Source organism: Megascapheus bottae, chromosome 18, assembly GCF_031878675.1.
Source record: "Megascapheus bottae isolate mThoBot1 chromosome 18, mThoBot2.hap1, whole genome shotgun sequence".
In the NCBI taxonomy this organism is placed as follows: domain Eukaryota; kingdom Metazoa; phylum Chordata; class Mammalia; order Rodentia; family Geomyidae; genus Megascapheus; species Megascapheus bottae.
The window spans coordinates 19,608,602-19,633,955 of NC_143526.1; the positions used below are offsets into that span (position 1 = coordinate 19,608,602).

A 25,354-nucleotide genomic window follows, 5' to 3' on the forward strand; every position below is an offset into this window, starting at 1 on the left:
CAAATTAGAAGGCAAACAGCCCATGAAAAACATTTTTTTTCTGATTAGTCATTTGCATAATAGTTATTTGTTCTCAATCCCATAGTAGTAAATCCTTAATAACAACACTTCAGATATGGTTCCAGTCTTTACTCTTCTTGTCTCACTACTCAGTTCTCCTAAGAGTTTTTAGAAGACACAAATCTCTTCGCTAGTTGCTTTTCTCTTTTATTCTGGTATTGGCTTAAATTCAGGGCCTTGTACTGTAGCTTAGCTTTTCTGCTCAAGGCTAATGCTTTACCACTTGAGCCACTTCTAGCTTTTTTTGGTGATTATTTTGAAGTAAGAGTCTCATGGTCTTTTCTGGCTGAGTTTGCTTTGAATTGAGATCATCAGGTGTTAGCCTCCTGAATAGCTAGGATTCCAGGCAGGAGTCACCAGCACATATTCTTTTTGTTACTCCTAGTGAATTGTTCCCCTTGATTTATAAAGATGCTGTGGCTCTATTAGAAACTGAAGCTCTTTCCCTGTCTTAACCCTATTTTCCCATACTTGTCTAAACAAAGCACTTATCAGAAGTTGTTATTGGTGAACATTTTTATGCCACCGTATTACTCAGTTAAGCTTTCTATGTGTTTCACGTTAAATTTCTGTTTGAATATATGTCCTGACCAGGAATACATCACCTTAAAAGTAGAACATTCCATTGCTAGCCAATTCTCTTGGCAATTTTTTTTCTTTAATTAGAAACCAAATATGCTACCTTGATATCTGGTATCATTTATTCTCTCTCTATTCAGTTTTTCACATTCTTTCAGGTGTGAATAAGGATTCTCTTCCCACAATTAGATACACACCTAATACCCAATTATTCACTAACATCAGTAAGCAATTTATTCTAAAGTGTGACAGATAAAGTCTTTCCCAAAGCGCAGGATTTTATCAGAACATATGTGTAGAGTCAAGGGGATTAAATATATCAAAAATATGTCAGGAAACTGTGCTATATTGGAAAGACTACTAAGCTAGGAAATGTAAGGTGAGCTCCAAGAAGGTCTATGTTTCCTGAGTCAGTTTTCTCATCTGGAAAAGGAATAATTCACATGTTCCATTTGCTATTCAGAATTTAGTCTGGAAGTGGCCTTGTTCACCCGAGCTGTCTTAAAATTTTTGCTCTGACTTAAGCTCTGGGTGGGCAAAACGCCACATGTGTGTTAATAAATTTCAGTTACGTGGGGGCTGGGCAGACACTTTTGGTGCCAATGATGTTATAATTTATACCAGCCACCATCATGTCAATCAATGGGCCTTTCATTCCCACCTGAGTTGAACTTCTCTTTCCCCTACCTCAAAGTCTTGCTTTTTTTTTTTTAATTTTTAAGTTTTTACAAAGTTGCTTGTAGTATCTTTATCATAAACCAAGGATGCAAGTAACATGTTTTAGTATGAGTTTATTATATATTTTCTTTTCCTGGAGTTTTGCAAGTAAAAGATTGCATAAGAACCAACTCTTTATTTGTCCTTACGACCTATCCCACAGAACCAGGTCATTCACCATTGCTTGATGGAAGTGACCCAAAGATTCAATAAATACTTTACAAAAATAATGCAAATTTTCTTCTTTCTTAGACATAAAAAATGAAGATTTCCAAGCCTTTCTCCATTTTCATATTCAATTACTGGGAATATATAGAAAAATTGATTAATAATTTTTTTTACAGACAAAATTTTTTTCTCTTTGGAAAAGTGCTACCTTTTGCTCTTCTGTCTGAACTTCTGAATTCTTATGGACCTATTAACATGTAAGCAGAAATTCTACCATTGGGAGGCATTTTTTAGTAGACTTGTAGCATTGTGCCAAACTGGGGCTTTTATTATAAAGTCTACTTTTATTTGGGCCTCAGATGCGTTTGACTCCCTAAATGCCTATCTACCACCATACCTTCTGCCTAGTCTGAGGTCACAGAATTTGGAATTTAAGGCTGAAGGCAAGCTACCCACAATGAAATTTAAGGAGGGAATTTTCTCAACTTGAATACATCTCCATGGTATAATTCCTTTTATTAAGGAAATCATTGCAAATTTCCTTTTCTCTTCCATTCCCCTTCCCCTTTCTTTCTGAACTCTCAGACGTGATTAGTCTCACAAGGATAACTCCAGAGAAAAGGTTAAGTTTTAAGTCACATTCATATTAAATAAGTTATAGATAAAAATGGCTTATAATGTTTATAATTTCCATCTCTTTCCTCCATTGCTTCTCTTGGACACACTAGGTGGTGATGTAAACTGAGCCGCACACACCAAGGCAACCAGCACCCTCTTCTGGCTTATTGGTTGTCCCCATCCATTTGTCCAGAGCCCCAGAATGCCCTCTCTGGAGGTCTGTAGGCACTGGACCTGGCAGTCTCCTAGGCCTGCTGCACACGCTTATGTAATTTATAAAAATACAAATATGATCTATACAAATATACACTTAGGCAAATAAAAAGAACTGGGCTACAATCAGCAAATCAGTGCAGGGTGCTTGTATTCCCAAACCAGAGATGGTGACTCTTCACCTCATCCCTTTCTTTTTAATATTCCCTGGCCTCTTGAAACTGTTTGATGTAGTCCTCGTCTGAAGGGCTCTCTGCGCACTTCTGTCCATTGTTGGGGGGCCGGGCCTCATTATACCTGCTCCAGTCACCCTTGCAGATAATCCAAGGCAGGACATCCACTTTGTAGTGGAGCTCTGCTGAGAACTCTGTACTGATGAGGTTGGGCGTTCCTGCCCCTTTGCCCCTGGTGATGAGTTGCATGTTGTCACCATAGCAACAGTGCTGGGCTGCCAGGGTGGTACTCTCTAGGGAAAGCATGGAGCGGATGCAATATCGAGCTGTGGGTTTGTAGATCTCCAACTTCTCCTTGGGGCCACTGGCATCCTTCCAGCGGAAGTCTTTGCGCTTGATCCGGTCAAAGATGTCTGCGGTACTGTAGGCCACCTCAGTGGGATAGGAGCAGGGACAACTGGGTAAGTCATTGATCACCTGGTGCATATATTTCTTTAAGAACTCACTTTTGCAGCTCATCCATCGTTCACAGCTATCTGTGTCTAAAAAAGGAAAAAAAATAGTTTATCATATGCAAAACCAACTGGCAGTGTGACATTGGAGTCAACAACTTCCCAAACCCTACAAGTACCTGAAAGTACTTAGCCACATGGAGTATCCTCATTTCCCTTCAATCTGGAAATGTCTTTGTTGACATATATCTTCCCAATGTACTTATCTAATGACTACCCAGATTCTATCATCTGGATTTTACTATCATTATATTTGCCCAATTTGTATGTATAATTCAAAATCCCCACAAACCAATCAACTATACAAATAAACAAACAAAAAGGAAAATGAGGGGACTCACTCTTGTAAGTCCAGCTACTCAGGAAGCTGAGAATTGAAGATTATGGTTTGAAGCTAGTCCAGGCAAGAAAATCTCCACCTGATCACCAAATAGCCAGAAGTGGAGCTATGGCTCAAGTGGTAGAGCATTAATATTGAGAAAAAAGAAAAGAAAAAAGAAAGCTCAGGGATAGTGACCAAACCCTAAGTTCAAATCCCAGAAGTGGCATAAAAGCAAACAACAGTAAAGAAAATAGCATTTTTTCCCTAGAAAATGAAAGCCTTTTTAATAACACAATCGACAATAATTCAAGGATCAGTGAGTAATTCAGATTCCAGTGAAAATGGTTCTTTGGGAGATGGTTAAAAGCATCACCAACATGGAACGGAAAAATGAGACAGGAGAGGGAGATATTCCACATATAGTCAATACAGTACCAGGAAAACTGGTGTGAAAGCAGGTGCTAAATCTCACTGTGGCCAGGAAAACTATAGAAAACCCTCTTTATAATTTTCCCTTCAGAAAATAAGATGAGGGGCTAGGGTGGAGGGAGGGGAATGGGGACCAAGACATGAGAAAGGGTATCAATGTATGTGAAGTAATGCACCTTCTATCTGGTGAATATAATGTAACCCTTCTATTAACTACAATAAAAAATATAAAAAAATAAAAAATAATTTTCCCTTCAATGACAACGTCAAATGTTACTAAATGAACTTCATCCTGGAAAATAGTCATGGTGAAGAATGTTTCTTCCTATACCAAAACACACACACACACACACACACACACACACACACACACATACACACACACACACAGAGCTTTTGCATCCATCTGTGTTATGGAAAAATGTTAAACACAAGATCTCTTTTCTTCAGAGAACTTTGGTGAGACCAGTGGTTGTATCTCTATCTCATCTCCATTTACCTGTAATAAGCTCAGGTGTAAAGCTCTTTCACTTTACTTTGCTTAGAAATGATGAGCAGAATGATATTTCCACTGATGAATCAGAACAAAACACCACTTAATCAAATTTTGAGCAAGCTTCTCTTTCCATTCTTCAAACCCTTGGATTGTAATATACCTTGAGCCTCACTCATAACCTAACTTTTCCTTAAGGGTCCTCTTCTGGAACTCGTAGTTTCTGGGTAAAAATTCTCTGATCGACTCTTCCCTTTCTCCACTGTTGTGATTGGGATTATAAATATCTGCCAAAGGTCCGTGTGTTAAATGCTTGGGATGCTGGAAGAGTTAATAACTTTTAGGAGGTAGTGTTACTGTAAGCAGCTAAGCAGACTGATAAGGAACTGGGAAATGCTCTAGGCCATGAGAAGCCACTCTAAAGCCCACATGGCTCACACTCCAGTAGGGTCTCCCCTAGTGAATTACAGCAGAAAAGAGGAGACATATGCTAGGAAGCCAACAATGTAGAATGTATACGTGGGTGTGTGAAAAGGAGGTTAATACCAAAACTTGGTGCTTGTAGAAGTGCAATAGCATTTACAGTGGTGGCATACATCTATATACCAAACACTGAAGAAGCTAGGCAGGAAGATCATGAGTTTAAGGCTAGCCTGAAATATATAGTGAGACCCTGTCTAAAAATAGTGTTGCCAGGTACCAGTGGTTCATGTATGTAATTCTAGTTACTCAGGAAACTGAGGTTGGAGGACCGTGGTTCAGAGTCAGCCTGTGCAGTAGTCTGTGGGATGCTTGTAGCCAATTATCCATAGAAATTGCTGGAAGTGGAGATGTGGCTTGAGTGCTAGCTAGTCATTCCACCAAAGGCCTTTCTGGTGACCACACAGTAGTGTGTGTGTGTGTGTGTGTGTGTGTGTGTGTGTGTGTGTGTGTGTGTGTGTGTGTGTGATCACTGAGTCTTCTTGAATTCAGGACTTGGGCATCATCTCTTAGCTTTTTTACTCAAGGCTAATGCTCTACCACTTTCTCCACAGCTCCACTTCTGGCTTTTGTGGGTTAATTGGAAATAAGAGTTTCACGGACTTTCTTGCCTGGGCTTACTTCAAATCATGATCCTCAGGTCTCAGCCTCTGGTAAGTAAGATAGGATTACTCAGCTTTTTTTTAAAGGGGTATAAAATAGTAGTTCTCTTAAGAAGTTCGGGTGGAGAATAAATGGGAGGTGATATGGAGTGCAAGAACAGTGTGCAGTATACAGAATGAGGACAGCTGTGATAGGCTGAGGAATCTTTCAGTTCTGAGTTACAACTGCAATTTCCTGACACAATGAACATCCCAAGCAAGGCAGTGTCTAGGAAGCCTTCAGGATCTCTCTGAATGGGCAGTGTCTTTGGAGACACCATTCTCAAGGCCACAGACCGTGACTTTGCATTTCTCATCTGAGGTGAGCAGTCACTATAGTTCATGGACCCACAAGACAGCCATTGACTTGACTATATAGTGTAGCAAATTTATGCAGCTTCTTCAGTGCATGGGCATGTTCTCAAGCTTTACAAATAGTAACTCATTGGAGTTCTGCCTATCTATGAGGTGATTCCTGTGTTATGCCATGTTGTAAGTCAAAATAACATAAGGCCATTCTGCATCAAATATCTTGCCCTTGTGCAAATCCAGTTTTTCTCATCTGTGACCTGCTCTTCTATGTCCCCATCTTACACTTGTGGTTCACCCTGGATGGGAGATCTATGTGGAGCACATCATGCTGACCCCAGACTTCTAGCTGGATTGAGCGAATGGGAGGATGGGAGGGAGGATCTGGCAACAGGCCAGAGGAAGGGGTTGAGGCCTATGTCCTCAGATCTTTTGAACTATGTAGTACACTGGCTTCATCCTTCTGAGAGCCAGGACTGCTGATTGGAGGCCCTCCTGGGTCTGTTCCTTCTCCTTCCTTAGTCCTCCTCAGATCAGCAGTGGCAAATACCCCTCCCCCCTTGCTAGTCTTGGTCTTCTGTACGGCTCTTTCTTGGTTTCCATCCACCTTGCAAGCTGTCTTTTTACCAAATGTTCCCCCATCCCCTATTTGAGTGAGTCACATTCTTTTCTGCCTGGATCCTGATGGAAGCATGGGCGCTCAGCCCTGCTGCCCTCTACCACAAGGGTGTGGCCTTGTGCAAGTGGATTCGTCCTCTTCAAAAGGCAAGAGGCTGCCTGCTTCTGGAATGTGAGATGAGGAGACCTCATTGACCACCTTCGCTGTACTTCTATTTCATATGAAATTTATGCCTCTTAAAGCTTTATGTAAATGCGGTATCATTTTTGTAGAAGGCTCCTGTTACATGCAATGTGGTAGCATGTATTAGAGGGGAAGTGAGGTAGAACCCTTGATAATGGACAGTTTCCAAATTGCCTCCAGTTTGTGTGTTTGGTTATCTTTGTTTTCTAAAACAAATGATTGTAAAAATGGAGCTGTACTAGCAGAACCCAGACTTCTGTTCTCTCTTAGAAAACCAGAAGGTCTGGCAGTACTGATGGTCAAGTCATGGCTGACCCTTTTGAGTGAAGCATGGGAATTCCATTTTGTCACAGTCTTCACTGCTCCCTACTGTATTCTGATGTTGTCTCTGTTTCCGGGTTTGGTTTCTTCAGCTGGCATCAGTTTGCCTTCTTTGTTATGAACTTTCCTTTTTTTTAAAAATAGAATGTCCTGTGTCGATCCTTGCTAGATCCGACTAGTACTTTAAGGATGCTTACTTAGTTACATCACAAGTAGCTGGGCTATGAAACAAAAAAGGACTTAGGCTAGCTTACTTTTGACTGGAGAGGCAGGGCAAAAGTGGAGGGGTCAAGAAAGAATTTTAGGGGGCAGAAAGAAGTGCCACGGGAGGTAACTTAAGGCTAGGAAGTTATTTGTTTATTTACTTACTTACTTATTTATTTGCCAGTCCTGGGGCTTGAACTCAGGGCCAGGGCACTGTCCTTGGGATTTCTCAAGGCTAGTGCTCTATCATTTGAGCCTCAGCACCACTTCTGGCTTTTTCTCTGTATGTAGTACCAAGGACTTGAACCCAGGGCTTTGTGCATGCTAGCAAGCACTCTACACTAGGCCAGGCTCCCAGCCAGTATTTTTTTTTAAAGGTAGCTTGTGAATGGAGAGAGAAAATGTAGGTGAACAGACACAATATTATATGTGAAAATGGACATAGGTAAATGGAGAGGCTGGGTGGGGCTGTAGAAATAAGGAAGAATGATAAATGGGGAGACACTGATCAAGATATATTGCACTCCTAACCTGATATGTTGAACCAGAATCCTTTGTACAGCTACTTAAGGATGATAAAGAGAAAACAAAATAAAAATAAATAATAGATACATATTTTTAAGAAGCAGGCTTGTGCTTTAGAAGTTGCTTTTTTTCCTGTCTAATGTTTTTGGGTTAGTACATTCTAGAAGGTGAGGACGAGAGCAGAACATACCAAAAGTTTATGGAAAATTATTGCAGGGGAGGAATGTACATATTATTGAGAACAATCTCCCCTTCTTCCTTTCCCTTCCTGTAGTGAAGAACTGATTTTGACTGGGGGTGCTCAGGGAGGCTCAGGGAGAATGGGCTCCTCAGGGTGTGAGGTCCTCGGATGGGCTGATCCTACGTGAAGGGGAGAGAGTAGAGCAGGTGCTCACTCTGGGAATGGCTCAGATTGTTGGAGGTGGGAGGAAACCAAGGAGGGCTCTGCTTTTTCTTGCTCTTAGTATACTCAATGCACAAGAAAACAAAAGAAGAAAACAAAATATTGCCACGGATCCAAGGATGGCATTAGACAGGCAAAAGGAATCTCCAAAGCATTAAATCAATATTTGGATGAAAAAGAAAACAAAAAAAAAATCTCCTTACCAACTTCAAACAGTTTGGTGGCATTGAACTCTTCGCTTCCTGCAAGCAGACTCACTTCAGTGGCTGCTGTCCTGAACGTGTCTTCGATCCCTAAACACAGACAAGAGCACATTTTTCCCCCTCTTAGTTATATGGAAAAAAACCCACCCCTCCTCAAATCAAAAACAAATACATTTTAAACAAAGCTCCTTTTGTACTCATTCCTACTCTAGGCAGAAACCTGCCAGTAGAGGAAACAGTAAAAATCAGGTAGTAGTGCATAAAATATATTAAAACTCCAGATAACACTGGCAGCATGAAATCAGATCCAAATGTGCCTGAACAAATTCCTCAGGATCTTGCTCACTCAGCCTGGGCATGAGACTTGGATAGTATGTGTGTGTGTGTGTGTGGGGGGGGGGGTGCGTATCAGGGTTGCTAACTGTTGACATCAGAGGGAGAAACTAAACCAGAAGGAGTAGAACTAGTTAATGTGTCTTGTCTTCAGTAACTGGCTGACAATTACATCATTACTAGTTGTGTAAAGCTGGCCAAACCATTTCATCTTTGTATGCCTTGGTTTTCATGTCTGTAAAATGAGAAGAACTATGTGATGCGTCTTCTCCTGCAGAGATGAATGAGTTAAATGAATTCTGTGTAAAGTAACCATTGAGAGCAGCTCTCACTTCTCCCTTCAGTATTTATCTAGCTCTGTCTGAGAATGCAGTGGTCCAAAGCCAAAGACCAAACATCTCACATCCTAGATCTTGGAACATTGCAGGAGATGCTTCAGAAGAGTAAGCGGGTTGTTCATCATTTGTTCTAAGGAATTACGCTTAGCTTGCTTCAAATTTCCCAGCTTCCCCAAGCTTCCCATTGAAACTGACCATGTGGCTCCCTTTACCTGTGTGAGCTAGAAAGAGGAAGGAGTGGGGGACCATGGAACTTTGGTTGGAGAGCTCTAGTTTCCCTTGTGGGCATGACTTGATTTCCAAGAGCTTCCTCTGATTTTAGGTGAGGCTCCTCACAACATATTCATAAGGATGATTGAGGGGACATACTTTTACAGTGCAATTCCTACCAGGCCAGGGTGACCTTCTCTGTTCTTTGATTCTTTTTGGTAAAGCTGAAAATCAAACCAGAGATCCTGTAGGAAGGAAATATCCCCTGACCCAAAGGAAACCTGGAAAGGTGGAAGGAATAGAAGTGGAAAGGCCAAAAGGATAGAAGGAAAGCAAGACAGATGAGTAGAGCGCACGAGGACAGGGCTCTTGTTCATGCTAATTTCAGCAGTATCTCTTCCCCCCGTGCCCCCCAAACCCCACTCAATGTGGTGACTAAGAGCCTTTCCTGACAAGAAATCATCTAAATCCAGGCCATGAGTCTGGATACTAGCTCTGGAAGAAAACCGAACCAAAACAACCCCCACACCCTCTGTAGCAGGGAACTTTTATTTTTTGCCAAGGGACATTTGGAAATTTATACCACCACCACTGGCCGTACAAAACTATCAATACAGGCAGATGGGCAGAGGGTAGCCAATAAAAACATAAATGTTTGTCCTATCATGACAAATGATTTTTAGGGATGTATATGGCTTTCAGATGGGATAGTCCTTATTTCTATATACATGTCCATATCTGTTTGTGCCTAAGGCCAACATGTTTGTTATCTGGTAGAGACAGAAGAGTTTAATGGTTAAGAATGTAGATTCTAGGAAGCCTAAAATCCCCAAATCACCTTGGATTCAAATTCCACAGTTAAAATTTGCTTCTGGTCTCAGTTTTTGTAGATGCCAAATGGCATAATAAATTCCTACTTCATAAGGTTATTGGGAGGATTTAATGAAATAATGCACATAAAGGTTATGAGAAGTTGCTTCATACTAAAGTGCTTAAAATCTTTATTCTTTACCACTTTTTTCATGTTTCTCTTTTCACTCCTTCATCTTCATCTTCGTTTTTTGAATCTTTCCTTCCCTCCCTCCTATCCTTCCTCCCTTCCTTCCTTTGAATCAAACCCAGGGTTTCACATATGCTACACAGAATTCCATACATAGATCTGCCCAGGTAATGTTAATTTTCATTTGCTTCATCTCATCATCTTCATCATTTTCTTTATTCATTTCTTCATATTCTATACATTTCATTTCTTCACTTCTTCATAATTTCCTTCCTTGATATCTTCCTATCCTTTCTTCTCCCTCCTCATATTATTAATTTGTTAGTTTGTTCTTAGCTATCTAAATGCACTGGCAAGACTTCCAATTCAATTCACCACAACGAGCATGGGAAAGGTCTAAGAAAGCATCTTGGTAGTTGCTCCACACTTTAGAAAACTTCATGGTTGACACAAAGCCAGGAACCGCTACTTCTTCGATTTCAGCCCTATTTTCTATGCATGCACGTTAGCTGGCATATGCACTCATTGTGACCAATAACTCTTCTCTCCTCAGAAACTTCTTTGTGTTTCAACTTGTGTTTTGTTCCAAATGTCTTGGGTTTGAGAATAGAATGTCTAAGGGTAGAAAAAGGAAGTCTGGGAGGTAGGGATTAGATTTTCTGTCTCTGAAATTTCTATCAAATGAACCCTTTGAAATGTGTGGGTTTTTTTTTTTGAAAAGGGCCTAAGATGTTATTGTAGGTTGGATTCTAGATTCTACCTGGCAATGAGAGCATCTGGTAAAACTATAGGCCAGGAGTTGATAAGCTTTTATGTAAAAGGTCCCAGGGTACATAGTTTAGGTTTTATGGGCTACAAATGATCTTGGATGCCTGTCTGCTTGTCTGCCTCCTCTTCCTCCTTCTCTCCCTATTCTCTTTATAACTGAATAAGCTACATATAGCTAGGTCACAGGTTAGACTTGGCCCACTCACCATAGCTTGACATACCATTAAGAATAAGTCACAATAATTCTCTCTTGATATGCTCTCTTATGAGACTGGCGATAATTTTAATGTAGAAAGTGCTGACAATGTAGCATGAAGTCGTAACGGAATGCCAAGTTTCTCCAGTGTTACCCTGCCAAGCCTTCAGAAGCTCTGCTATCAGGATTAAGTAGGGTATTTTTGCAGATAGCCATTGATCCATTCAGGTATGAAGCTTATGGTGTCTTAGTCACATCAGAGGTCTCATCAGGAAATGGTTTTAAAGAGACAATTTGAGGCAGATGAAAAGAGAATGATGGAAGGAGGGGTACCCATCAAGATGCGTTGTACTCCTCCACGAACATGTGGAATAGAAACTCCTTTGTACAACCACTTACCGACAACTTACAATATGAAAAACACGTTTTAAAAGAAGAAAGAAAAACGTCCCTCAGTTTTTAAATATGAAGAACAAAGCTTTCCTTTAACGATGGAGCTCCAGTCCTAAGGAAACTCACCTGGGCAGTTTGGACGGTCACAGGTCCTAGATTCTGTTGCAGTACATGCATAGCCACAGGAACGGGTGCGCTTCTGGTTTCCATTCCCACAGGTGACGCTGCAGACAGACCACAGGCTCCAGTCACCTTCACCATCCGTGGAATCTGGAAGGGAGCCAGACAGAAGGTCACCAAAAGCCCTAGAGTTCTGACTCCTAAATCCCTGCCCAAAGAGTTCTGTCTCAAGGGTCCCAGCTGAGAAAAGCTCCACCCTGAGAGTTGCTGTCATTGCCCTCCATTTGTCCATCTCCATTGTCCTCAGTGTCTGAGGGGAAAAGGGGACAGACAGTTAGAGCTATAAGGCTTGCAGGTCCTAGGCAAATTTCAGGACTCTGCTCTGTGAAGATGTGAAGATGGAGTTTAGGGCACTCTGATGGTTGGTACCTGGCTAGGACTTGACTTCAGGAAATTCTTATTGAGGGTGTACACAGGCTGCAGAGTCAGGCCATGGAATAATGTAGTAGGTGGTCTCCACCATCTTTGGATGGAGAAGGAGAAGGGGCAGGTAGCTTTCGATCTTATGGCCTGATAGCTTCCAGTTTTTTTTTTAAATTTTTATTTATTTATTTTTTTAGGGGAAGGGGTCATGGGGCTTGAACTCGTAAACTTGGTCTGGGCGCTGTCCCTGAGCTCTTCAGCTCAAGGCTACCACACTATGTTTGCTGATAGCCTACAGTTTTTTGCTCAGGGAAACCCAAACACTGTAAGAGAAGCTCAAGCGAAACCTTTGACACGTCCTAGATGAGAATCCCCACGAAGAACCACAAAGACATTGGAAGAAGGAGTAAGTTTTCCCAATGGAAGCTGAATATAGCGATGCAATCGAGTACACAGATTTTCCAATAACCCTATCTGGATCCTCAACTCAGGGAATCTCGAAAAATAATAAACTGCTCTGAGTGAGTGTATGTGTGTGTGTGTGTGTGTGTGTGAGTGTGTGTCTGTGTGTGCGCGTGCGCGCATGCATGAACACATGTGTTTGCATGAGTTCTGGGGCTTGAACTCAGGACCTAAGTGCTTTTTGCTCAAGGCTAGTGATAACTTGAGCCACAGCTCCAGCTTTTGTGTTGGGTTCTTAATTGAAGATAAGAGTCTCAAGGACCTTCTTGCCTGAGCTGGCTTTGCGTTTTGATTCTCATATCTCAGCCTTCCTCAGTAACTAGGAAAATAGCCATGAGTCACTGGCATCACACACACAGCTGCTGGTTTAAGACACATGGTCCACAATGGTTTGTTCTGTATTAGTAGATAACTGATACATTCATGGTAAAACTAGAAATATCTTTTGAGGTTATTGTTCAATATTCATAAAATGAATATTCATTTCACTCTCATATGTTGAGTGCGTTAAAAAAAACAGCATAGCTTGTAAATTTGTTTTTTTTTCTTTTTAAATCATCTTTAAGTAGTTGTACAAAGGGGTTGCAATTCAACATGCCAGTTTGGGAATGCAATGCATGCGGTCAATGTCATTCCTTCCCTCCTTCTTTCTCTACGTTCCAACCCCACCCATTTCCTCAATTCACCTAGTTTCATTTTTCACACCTATACACTGAGTATTATGAATGTATCTACCCACTTCTCTCTCTTAACAAAAAATTTAAGTATGTAGGATATATCATTAAAAAAAATTCTCAATGACACCTACCCTGGTGGAATTAGTATTCTAGTCTGACAGTGAAGTAAAAAAAAATGCATGTACGAATGAGTAATTTACAGAATTTGTTAGATGTTGCTGAATGAGATGGTAGACCAGGACGGGAGGGTGGCAGTGGGAGATGAGTGGGAGCGATTGGAACAGTATTGAGACAGATTTCTCCTTATCAGAAGAAAGGAGTCCTTGCAGGAGGTGGGAAGCATGTACAAGGCCATTAGTTTAACAGAGGAAAGCTTGGGCTCTCGCACCACACTCTAAATCTCTAAAGCGAGGCTCTTTCTTTAGCACCTCTACTCTGTTGTAATTTCTCCAGATCTTAGCCCATCTTCCAATAGCCATGGGGCTTCTGTGGGTGCCAAATATTAGGTCCGTAGGCATGTGCCTTGTTAGGAAAAGGGTATGCTCTATCCATGACAGGTTGAGGTGGTTGTTATTGCAAAGGCCCAGCAAGAATGCCATCCACACGTTTCCACCTGAACCACGGGCTCCATGCCAGCCTCTCAGGCTATTGTTTACATGGCATTCACTCTGAATACTCTGTGGGCAAGCCATGGGCTGCTGAGTTTTCGCCCATCATGATGCGGAATCTGAGTGTGGGAGGTACTTCCTGCTAGTGCCTTCTTTGTGAAGTCCAGTGGAGAATTTGCTCACATCTCACTTGCCCCTAGGGCCCCTAATTTTTGTTTAAAAATAATTTTTTTTAACTTCAGCTGTTCAAAACTACTGCTTCATGTAAGGGAACTGGGCTTTCTCTTCTTCTTACTGGCCTCTGTCTTGTAGGCCTGGAGACACAAATTGCTTCCAAAAGGAAAATCCGTCGAGGTGAATCAGCTACTAATTCCTCTGAGAATTTTGTCATCTATTACCTCTCGATCATCTGCCCCTCCTGCCCCTCACCAAGCTACCATAGATAGGCTTGGAACACTCATGGAGCTGTAAGCTTGATAGTAAGAGCGTCCAGGTACTGGGCATTACACCACATGTCCACACCTTCAATCACATTCTGCACCCATCAATGGGGCTGGGTTTTATTTAAAGCAACAATATCCCTGAATGGAGACTGCGATTTTATGCTCCTAAAATGGGGGGGGGGGGAGAGTGAGTGAGTTTTTCAATGTTTAAAACTTACTAATTCATAGAAATAGAATTCACATCACCCGGCACAAGATATAATCCAAATTATGCCAAATAGTGTCTTGCTTGATTTCCTCAAAGCAATGGGGCCTCCCTCAAACATCCAGAAGTCTCTTCCAGCATTTCCCTCACATTATAGTAACAAAGAGTTAATCTGGGGAAACGTCCCTAAGCTTTGAGCTTTCACCATTAAACTCATTAGACGACACATGAATATCCATGCATGGGTTTACTTCTTGCTTTGATTTTGCGCATCTGAATGATTAAATGCTAATAGGGTGTCAGATTACATATGGACACACACACACACACACACACACACACACGCACACATAATCAATGTCCCATAATTTCTTTATATTTACTTCTTTGGTTACTCCTTTCTCATTGACCTGGGCCACATGACATCCATCAGCCAATAGGAATGCAGAGATGTACAGCTTTGGAAAATGCTCATACTTCAGAGCTTGACCCCCTCCAGCTGTAAGGAACCTTTGCACCACCTGGTGAAGAACACCTCAAAGGAAGAAGGACCTGGGAAAGAGAAGCTCCAGCCACCTTAGCATCCCTAGCTCTCTAGCTGGGGACTATCCAGACGCAGTGAAGCCAGCTTAGCCCAGACGAACACTCCAGACTAGCCACAGGTAAATGCAGGAGAACCCATCTATTCACCAAACTCAGGGCTGCTTCTTGCTCAGGAAGCACTGTACCCTTTGAGCAAAACTCCTTAATATTTTATACTTTTTTTTTTTAGTTCTCTTAACAGATTCCTTTTTGCATGCACGTGTCAGTCCTGGGGCTTGAACTCAGGGCCTGAGAACTGTCCCTCGACTTTTTTGCTCAAGGCTACTGGTCTACCACTTGAGTCATAGCTCTACTTTTAATTTATTTTCTTAAGTAAAGGACTGCTTTAAAATTAGGCATGAGTGCCAGTGGCTCATGCCTGTAATCCTGAGTGCTCACGAAGCTGAGCTGTATCCAAGGATCGCCATTTGAAACCAGTTTGAGTAGGAAAGTCTGTGGAGCCAACTCCAATTAACCAACAAAGGTAGAAATTAGCCAGAAGGAAAGCGTGGATCAAGAAATAGAGCATGAGTCTTGACCACACATAAGTTAAGGGACAATGCCCAGGCCTTAAGTTCAAGCCCTAGTACCAGCACACACAGAAAGAATCCCTTAATTTTTCTGCCCTTGTCAATCATGTTAATTGATGGTAGCAAAGGAAACAATCAACCTTTCAAGAAAAACTATGTGCCATCTCACCACCCTGTAGCCTCCTTCACTCACTGGTCTAGATAGATTGGATTTTTTAAAAATATATTTCGTGGGATGAAAGGACAGAAAGAGGATTTTTTTTGGTCTGGATGTGAATTTTAAGGGCAAGAGTCCAGCTATAATAAAACCCACTTGTTCTTATTCACTCACTGATAGGGAGTATGGCTTAGAGCACAAAATGAGTGTCAGTGGCAATAATTGCAGAGATAACAATGACAAGAAAGAACGGTTCCTGGGAACATTTCTGTGATGTTTGGGACATCAAAGAGTTCAAGAAGGGAAGAAAATGTCCACAGTGTACTGGGCTGAGAGCTGGATTTCAATGATGCCACTTGAAAAGGTAAATCCATCATTTTACACGGTCAGGGCAGTGACATACACCTACCATCCCAGTCATGGTGGGAAGACTATGAGGATCATGTTCCAGATGTGTGTTAGGGAAAAAAGTAAAACCATATTTCAAAACTATCTAAGCTGGGAGCCTGGGGCTTTTGTCTGTAATCCTAGCTACTCAGGAGGCTGGGATCTAAGGGTCATGATTTGAAGACAGCCTGGGCAGTTAAATCCATGAGACTCTTAACCTCCAATTAACCACCATAAAACTGGAAATGGCACTGTGGATCAAAGTGGAAGAACCTAGCATTGAACAAAAAGTATCAGAGACAGCACCCAGTCCCATGACTGACAAAGAGAAACCTAAAACAGGGATGGAGGCATGGCTCAAGTGATACAATGTCTGCCTAGCAAGTGTGAGGTCCTGAATTCAAACTCCAGTGTCAACTCCCTTCACAGAAAAAAGAAAAGAAAGGGGCCAGGAATGTGGCCTAGTGATAGAGTGCTTGCTTAGTGTTCATAAAGCCCTGAGTTGATTCCTCATTGCTACATACACAGAAAAAAGCCAAAAGTGGCACTGTGGCTCAAGTGGTAGGGTGCTAGCCTTGAGCAAAGTGTCCAAGGCAGTGCCCAGGTCCTGAGTTCAAAAGTAATTCACCTGAGAAAACTGAAGTTTTCACAAACTTGGCTAGAAGGAGTAGAAAATTCTCTTGGCTCCACAAATACGTGGGGTGTGTGTGTGTGTGTGTGTGTGTGTGTGTGTGTGTGTGTGTGTGCCCTCATTTAATTTTCTCTTTTGGTTCTTGAGTTGGAGAGATCCTCTTCAAAAAAGGATTATTTCTCTCATGTTTGGATTCTTATCAGCTAGCATAATGTTAATAAATGTTGGTTGAACAACTGGATGATGTGTTTGAGGAAATACAATGGTTTGCTCTTTTGGAAGTTGCCTTGAATCTTCTATTAAATGTATAGAAATGATTCCATAATACATAATTACCCTTTGTTTTGGTGTGTAAATATGGTGAAAGTGGGTGTGTAAGTGATCAAATTCTCCCTCATCCTGTGCCTTTTATGCCTAGATCTGCTGATGAGAAAGCCACAAGTTCATCAGGGTAATAAGTGCAATTCTAAGAGATAGATATTCTTAAGACACACTCTGAATTTCCATCGTGGCTGTCCAAATTCTTGTTAAACCTGCTTCCTCTTTCTCTTGGATACTTAAAAGATACTTCCCAGCCTCTCTGCATCTATGTGCAGCCTTATGAACAGAATTTGAATAAATGTGATGGGTGTTATTATTGGGCCAAGTGTGTTATGAGTATGTGTGCCCTCTCTGGGCCCCTTTTATTCTTGGTTACCAGCTAGATGAAGAGCGTCTGGGGAATAACTCTCAGGACCTAGTAGTTGGTAGAGCTCCATGATGGAAGGAGGAGGCTGGATCTGTGAGTGACTGCCTTCTCCAACCTTTTCCCTCTCATCTCATTTATGATTACTATCACCCTCTTATGATTACTATCATCCTCTTCTACCTTCCATATATCCCCCCTGCCAATCACCTCTAACTTCCTAGTCCCAGTTTTACGTGTGTACATTGAATATTATGACAATTTTCACTCATCCTCCCTCTCCATTCTTCTACCTAGGAAGGACCTTTGACAACCAGTGACATACATGTCATTCCCACGAGCCACTTCACTGCCAACATCAAACATAATACATCCATCTCTTATAAAACTGATTTTCTATATGTATATTTGTGACAGTATACAAGAGAGATAATGTAATAATTCCTCCATTTTGAGAAATACAACAAAAAGTTGGGGCAGAAGAGACAGCAAGAACCCAAAAGACCCTTAAAAAGTAATGTCTCCTCTGATAATTGATATGATTTTAAAATTACAGTCTTCCAGGAAAAAAATGTGGCTGCTGGTGTCTCCTTGGGGCTTCTGTGGACCAGAGCCTTTATGAGATATTCCACACAGAAGACCAAAAGCCACATATTGTAAACGAGGTTTTATTTGGCTCCATGTCAGGCCTCATCATCTTCATTTACTCTTCCCACCAATTTTATAATATTGGGTGGTAAACTCACCATATTCTGGTTGGTCTTTGGTTTCAAAAGTCCGGTGGCCAGCGGCCGGACGATCCCACCCCCTGGGGGAGTTGAGGAAGTTGCTGTCATCTGAGGTACTGTCGTACTTGTAGTCCTGGTCCCCACTGTTTGCCCTTGCCAGGGACAAGGACCTCTGCCACCATGCCCTCCAGTCAGGGGATGGGACTGACCATCTTGGCTTATTCTCCGGATGTTGATCTTTTTCTACTTCAGAGTCTGGACCGTCGACCACCTCTATGGTGACCTGAAGAATTCAGAACAGGCTAGGGTCAATGTGGAGTCAACAGCCTCCAAACTGTGACCCTTAAAAGTAAGTCTGAGAGAACTAAATGAAGGAAAGGATGGTTGCATCCCTCATGAAGGAATGCTAGCATTGCAGGGTGATAGAGAATGGAAACATCCCAGCATAGCCTATGTGAATTCTATGACTAGATGGAACAATATGATCTTGAGCTGGGAGAAAACAAGGCATTCCTGACTATATTGCCAATGGCTAAACTGCTGAGAAGCTCTTCATTCAAAGGTGTATTGGATGTGTTCCTAAAGTGATATGAGAATAATCATAATAAAAACATAATTCTTACTAAGCACTCAATGCATCATTACTGTTTTAAATGTTCTGCCCATATGAGTTTATCTAATCACCCCAGCAATTCCCCAAGTCCTGTATGTGTGTCATATTTTTGATTAACTGCTGGAGTCCATTTCCCCTCACTTTCCATCTGAGATGCCCTTGTGACTCACTTGGTCCAGTTTAAAGGGTGGGAAGATAGACCCTAGAGGATCTACAAGCTTCCTTCTCATCAGTTAAGTAACAAAGCCCAGTCTAGATTACTACATTTGTAGAGACAGCTTAAGTGGAGGAGAAGTGAGGCATCTCAGTCAGGCCCGTCATGCTACTGAGGCCATCTTGGATCCTTCACCACCAGTGAAATTACCAGCAGTGATACCATCTGGAACCCAAATTTCTGACCCACAAGACCATGAATAATCTGATAATCATAAGCATTGATGCAGGCTATGCAGTTTTGGGTGATTGCTATATAGAAATGGATACCTTTTTTTAAAATAATATGGACATATACCAACATTAACAACTTATCTAAGGTCACAGAGCTAGTAAGTGACAGGTGAGGAGTCTGGCCTCGGAGGCCATGCTCTTACCAACTTGGATATACTATCTCTCAAAAAGTTGCTGACAGGGGGGCCAGGAATTTGGCCTAGTGGTAGAGCGCTTGCCTAGCATGCACAAAGACCCTTGGTACCACATACATAGAAAAACAAAGCCAGAAGGGGTGCTAAGGCTCAAGTGGTAGAGCTCTAGCCTTGAGAAATCCCAAGGACAGTGCTTAGGCCCTGAGCTCAAGCTCAGGACTGGCAAACAAAAATTGTTGATCGGGTATGGTCCCTTCGTGAGATTGAGGGCACAGAGAGGGAATAGATTGGGCTCTTGAAGGAGGCTGTAGAAAGATATGAAACGCTCAAGACAAGGCATTTTCCACTGTGATTTTTCCCTTTACTACTAGTCCAGAACCAGCCTCATGGTCAAAGCAGATGTCCCAGAGGAAAGGTTAGAACTTGTTCCTTGGAGTGACAAAGCCTACTTTTGAAGTTTGTCATAAGGCTTGAAGAATGCAGCCTCTTGGCTTTCAGAGATAATCAACATAGAGAAACTTGTTTAAGAAATGTAGTAAAAGACTCATTGGGTTCCTTTGGCCATCACATTGCTCTTGCAACACCCCTGGATGAATTACGTGCCAATGAATCAGAAACATGCGCCCCAAGTAATCAAGGCAAGATGTACTGGGCAGATGCATTCTCAGTTTTGCCCTGACCTGACATCTGAAGCGATGCTGGATGCTCTGCCAAGTTACCCTGGAGAGTGCCCATCTTGGAGACAAACACCTTCCTTTTGTGGAATAGACAGGTTTGAACCTTGCTCAGTTTGACACTTAAAGGAAGCGACTCAGTGAATGGTAATCCTGTATTGTGTTTTTTTTTGAGCTCCAAGCCAGGGTCAAGAGAGTGGACGTCAGTCTTAGAGTATTCTAACACTGTGGCAGGCCAGATACAACTTTCTCTTTATTGTGGGATTCCAAGAAAGGCATTATTCATTTTACCCCACATCACCATCATTACCCTACTCTTGTTGATATCACTTGCGTAGTTGTAAATAATTTTGAAGCTTTCAATCAACTCTCCAAAATAACAAATCTTGTAATATTGCTGTTTACTGCATTAGATGATTATTGGAGAGTAATTATGACTGGGACCCACATGGAACCATGGAAGAGTGAAAGAAGAGAGCATATAAGAGTATGGCAGTATTGAAACAGCCAGTGCCAGGAGAGGTAATACTGAGCCTTTGGAGACCCAACCTTTCTCTGTGGCTCTGTCCCCTTCTGTCTGCTGAGAGCCACTGAGCTGCTGCAATCTTCTGCAAAGCTATTAAGGGTCTTGGAGGGGAGAGGCTTGCCAAGAGCTAGGCAAGCCTGCAATTATGGTAATGAAATCAGTCTCCAAGTAGGAGATAAGGAGGAATGTGCCCAACAGCTTTGGTATTCCATTTGTATTCAGTCTGGAGTCAAAGGGATTGCTTAAACAAAAAACGTGCCCTGCAATTTCTCTAAGCTGGGAATAAAAACAATTCCATGTTTCAAGCTATTACCGTCAATATGATTTTTTTTCTCCCTAAATTGCTGCTCAGATCCAAACAAAACAGATTTCTTAGCTGGCCAGGCAATGAGTAGCAAAATACAAATTTACTCCAAAAAAACGATATCAATGACTAAATCTCAACTGCTGAAAGGTTTCTTTTTCCCCTTTAATTTCTAGCCACTGCTCCAAATGAATCACAAAACAAAACAAAAAAATAAACAAATCTTAGGACCCACCCTTCCCTACAATTAACAAATGTAGAAAGTTCATAATGTTATCAGAAAAAGCAATCTAATCTCGAAACTGAAATTTTGTAGGCATTCAATTAAAAAGACTTAATGAGCATGATAAATGACTTCTCAAATGCTAAGGATTAGTTTTATATTTCCTGTTGTTCTCATTCTATTTACATGGTTTTGCCCCCTTTCCTTTTTTCTTTTTCCTAAAGATGTCTGGAACAGTAATCTATGTGTCAGAGCTGAATATGTGGACTGAGCATTGGAAATTTCCAAGCTAGCTCTAGACCTCTCCATCCTTTCTCATCTTTAATACATGTAATTGAATTATCTTGGTGTACTCAATAAACGAAAAGGAACTCTTGCAAAAGGTCCAGGTCCAAGTTCTGTCAGAATCTCCTCAAGCTCCTAAAACATTGAATCCAAAATCTGTGCCAATTTAGAGAATTCTGCCTAACATTAAGAAGTGAGGGGGAAAACATCCTAGATACCTTAGTCAGCTTTCTTCTCTTTTAATATTTTAAAAACTTACATTTGAAATAAACTTCTCACTGTTTCTCTGTAAAACATTTTTCCATAGCAAAACTAAGACAATTCTCAGTGTTCTGAACCAATGCCATGGAAAATACGGAAGTGATGAGGGCCATTTAGAACCTTGAAGAGTCTTCTCTTCCTGGTTTTTCTAAGCCTGTGAACTGTGAACACTGGATAAGAGGATTCAGCATTTCTTAGAGATGAAAAAATTCAAAATGAAAGATTTCCTAGGGACATGTCTGCAGCAAAGACTTTGGCTATCTCTCCTTCCAAAATAATGACAATAGAAAGAACACAAAATGGAACAGGAAAATATGTCCTCGTCTCTGAGAAGATGCTCTAAAAACAGCTGTGACAGTCCCAGATAATTGTGGCTAATGCTCTGAGAAGCTTGCACAAACATTAGTGCTTATTCTCTACAATTTAGATCCACTTTTTAGGCATAGAAACTTGCCTGCAGAGTTCAAGTTCCCAAGTTAAACAGCAAAGAAAGCGGAGAGCATGTAAACAATTAAATTTTAAGCAGGTACTGGCATCTCATATCCATAACCTAGCTACTCAGGAAGCTGAGATCTGAGGATTGTTGTTAAAACCAGTCATGGCAGAAAAGTCTATGAGATACCATCTCCAACTAATCAGCAAAAAGCAGTGCTAGGTAGGGGGTGGTGGCCCAAGCAGTAGAGTTTCTGCTGAGAGCAATAGAACCAGGAAAGAGTGTGAAATTCTGGGTCCAAGCCCTGGTACAGACACAGAGCAAAGCAAAACAGACAAACAAATACAATACTATATTTGTTGGGGCAAGGGGTAATACTGAGGTCTAAACATAGGACTGTAACCTTGCTAAAGAGATACTGTGCCACCAAGTCACTCTGCAGCCTTTTTGTGTGCTCTTTTTCTCTTCATGCCCAAACACATGCCCTGGACCACAATCTATTTTAGGCTTTCTGTCATAGCTAGGATGATAGGGACACACCACCATATCCAGCTTCTTCCTGTTAAGATAGAGTCTCATGGAATTTTCTGCCTGGGCTAGCTCGAAACTCCAATTTTCCCCATGTCAGTCTCCCAAGTAGTTAGAATTACAGCCTTCTAGTTATAAAAGAATTCCCAATTACTTGGGGCCAGGAGTTTGGCCTAGTGGTAGAGTGTTTGCCTAGCATGCATGAAGACCTGGGTTCAATTCCTCGGTACCACATACATAGAAAAAGAAAGCTGGAAGTGGTGCTGAGTCTCAAATGGTAGAGCTCTAGCCTTGAGAAAATCCAAGGACAATGCTCAGGCCCTGAGTTCAAGCCCAGGACTGGCAAAAAAAAAAAAGAATTCCCAATTCTTATATGTTTCGCTGTCATCTTCATCTGATCATTTCCTATTTGAGACATTCCCTACATATATAGCCCTGTGCTAAGTGCTTAATATGATGGTCTCACTGAATTCTTATCAATAGTGATAAGCAAACATGGATATTTATGACATAGTAATGGTATATGCTATTGTGCTTCCAACTTTATAAACAAGGAAACTGAGGCATAGAGAATTCAAAAAACCTGCATGAGACCAATGACCCCTAAGCCCGGTTGGCCGACTTGTGGTGTTAGATCTTGGACACACATGACTGTCATTGTATAGTTCATGTCATCAACAGTAGTGCCCATGGAAGTACAGACTTGTCCCCGTGGGTGTGTGAGTCTGGATTTTAAGCACAAGAATGTCTTGGGTTTTATCTAGTCAGACTGGCCTTTAACAAACTATTTTCAAGATGAAGGAAGATGGGATGGAGGAAGATGAAGGAGAAGCATGTAAGCTATTTCTAGCCCTAGTGAACATCTCTGATTGGATCTTTAAAAATTTTTATTGTAAAGATAATATGCAGAAGGGTTGCAGTTACACAAATCAGATATTGAGTATATTTCTTTTGGAACAGTATCACCTCTTCGTTTTTGCCCTTTTTTTCCCCTCCAGCCCCCTCCAAGACAAGTTGTATAGTTCAACACAGTGTCCAGTCACTGTAGCACTGCTGAATTAGTTTATCCTTTGTCTCACCATTTCTGTACTCTAATTGTATCTTGTGGAACCCCATAGGCATGTAGATAGGTTTGTGTCAGGGAAGAGAGGCTTGTTTTTAAGTCCCTTTCTCAACGAGAGAAAAGAAATAAACATATTGGTTGAAATGAATACTAACCTTAGTTTGATCCAGAAAAGAGAAATATTTAGTTGTGAATAGCTACTGTAGTAATGAATTGATACAGTTAGCCTAATAATGAGTTTACTTTAGAGATGTTTGTCTTTGGCTATCTGACCATCAGCTGAAGACCCTAAACCTCAGCCAAGGACACTAAAATTCAAGTCTAACTCGTCCTGGGGGACTTACTTCCTCCCCCGCCCCCCCAAATGATTTGCCCCCGCCCCCCCAAATGATTTGCCCCCGCCCCCCCAAATGATTTGCAAACTGTGACTTTTCACATTGTTTTCAATTTAACATGGAGATTCAGTTTATTCATTTGAGACAATATTTTTTCTTTTATATGCTCCTCCTGTGCCACTTCCACAGCCTGAAGCTAGTTTTAAAATGGAGAGTCTGATTTGCTTGAAATAGAGACTGGCTGACTCATGGGGTTGAGAATGCTTGATAGAAGCACATAATAGGCATTGCCAAAGTTTTCCTTCCTTAATAGTCAAGAGGCCTAAGAGACATGATGCTCTGAAGAGCAATGTCCCTTTGGAGAGGTACAGACTATTTTTTTTTTTTTAAAAACAAGAGAGACAGAAAGATCCAGCCCTGGAGCATGGAAAACCCTTCAGAGCTTGGGGTGGAGATGGGGTGGGGTTCAGAGATAGGAACATAAAATTCTTCAGTTCCTATGTTCCAATTAGGGATAACTAGATGAGATGCACTATCGGAAAACTGCTGGGGCTAGAGGGGGTGTCTTCTGTAAATAAGGCAGTAGAAGCTCCACTGACACATACTGATAAACCCTCTCACCTGTCTTCACTCCACTACCCATGGAGCCAAATGCTTGGAGGGAGCCTGTGGTGACCAGTGGGGGCTGTCTGCTTGGTTGAACTGGCCCTGTGTCAAACCAGTGAATTTCAAGAGTAGAGCTTTAAGGCAGTGGTGATGGCTGCCAGCATGGAAACTATCACTCCTTTTTAGGAAGCATCTCGTGTCTTAAAGGACCATCAAGGGACTAGTTTACTTAAGTGCAGTGGTGCATGGGGCTGTAGCCGGTGAGGCTGTGCATGCGGGAAGGTATGCTTATAAGTATACACAGACATAGGCACTCAGGGGGCTGGTTTGTTCTTTGAACATCTTTCTGAGTGATCAAGCTTTTTGGTCTTCTGAAAACAGAGGGCTAGTAATGTGGACTGACTTTTGGGACAACATGTCATTAAATCAACTGAACATTGGTTGGCCTACTACCTAAAATGCCAATGGAAGAAATAGAACAAATGACTGGGCAAAGAGGTCAGCTTCAGCCTAGTCTCTTTGGGTGTTCAACTTTAATAGGATCTATGTTGGAGCTTTGTTAGTTTCAAGTCCATTCTTAGCAATAACTCTGCTATTTGGAGCTATAGAAAACCTTTACTCTTGAGAGTTATGGTGGTCCTTATCATCTGAAAGGTAATTGCCAGCCATCCCTTTTCCTACCCAATAATACCTCTTGGAAGTAGAGACTTAGAGACAAACTTCTTTTTTTGCGGGGGAGTCAAGGGGCTTGAACTTGGCCTGGGTGCTATCCCTCAGCTCCTCAGTTCAAGGTTATTGCCCTACCCCTGGGCCTGGGCATTGTTCCTGAGCTCTTTAGCTTAAGGCTACCACCCTACCCTTGAGCCAAGAAGCC

The 25,354-nt window shown here is 41.6% G+C and overlaps 1 protein-coding gene across 2 annotated transcripts in view; it reads right to left on the bottom strand.

Moving 5' to 3' along the window:
- Positions 1-943: 943 nt before the first annotated feature.
- The window catches only part of Ism1 (isthmin 1), a 74,686-nt gene continuing 50,275 nt past the window's right edge, over positions 944-25,354 (bottom strand). For both annotated transcript variants that reach the window (XM_090351984.1, XM_090351985.1), the window contains exons 3-6: positions 18,067-18,331; positions 11,537-11,680; positions 8,173-8,262; positions 944-3,070 (exon numbers count right to left, since the gene is read on the bottom strand). In XM_090351984.1, the coding sequence (XP_090208110.1) occupies positions 2,553-3,070; positions 8,173-8,262; positions 11,537-11,680; positions 18,067-18,331 (1,017 nt within the window). In that variant the 3' untranslated portion in view covers positions 944-2,552. The remainder of the gene's footprint in view (positions 3,071-8,172; positions 8,263-11,536; positions 11,681-18,066; positions 18,332-25,354) is intronic.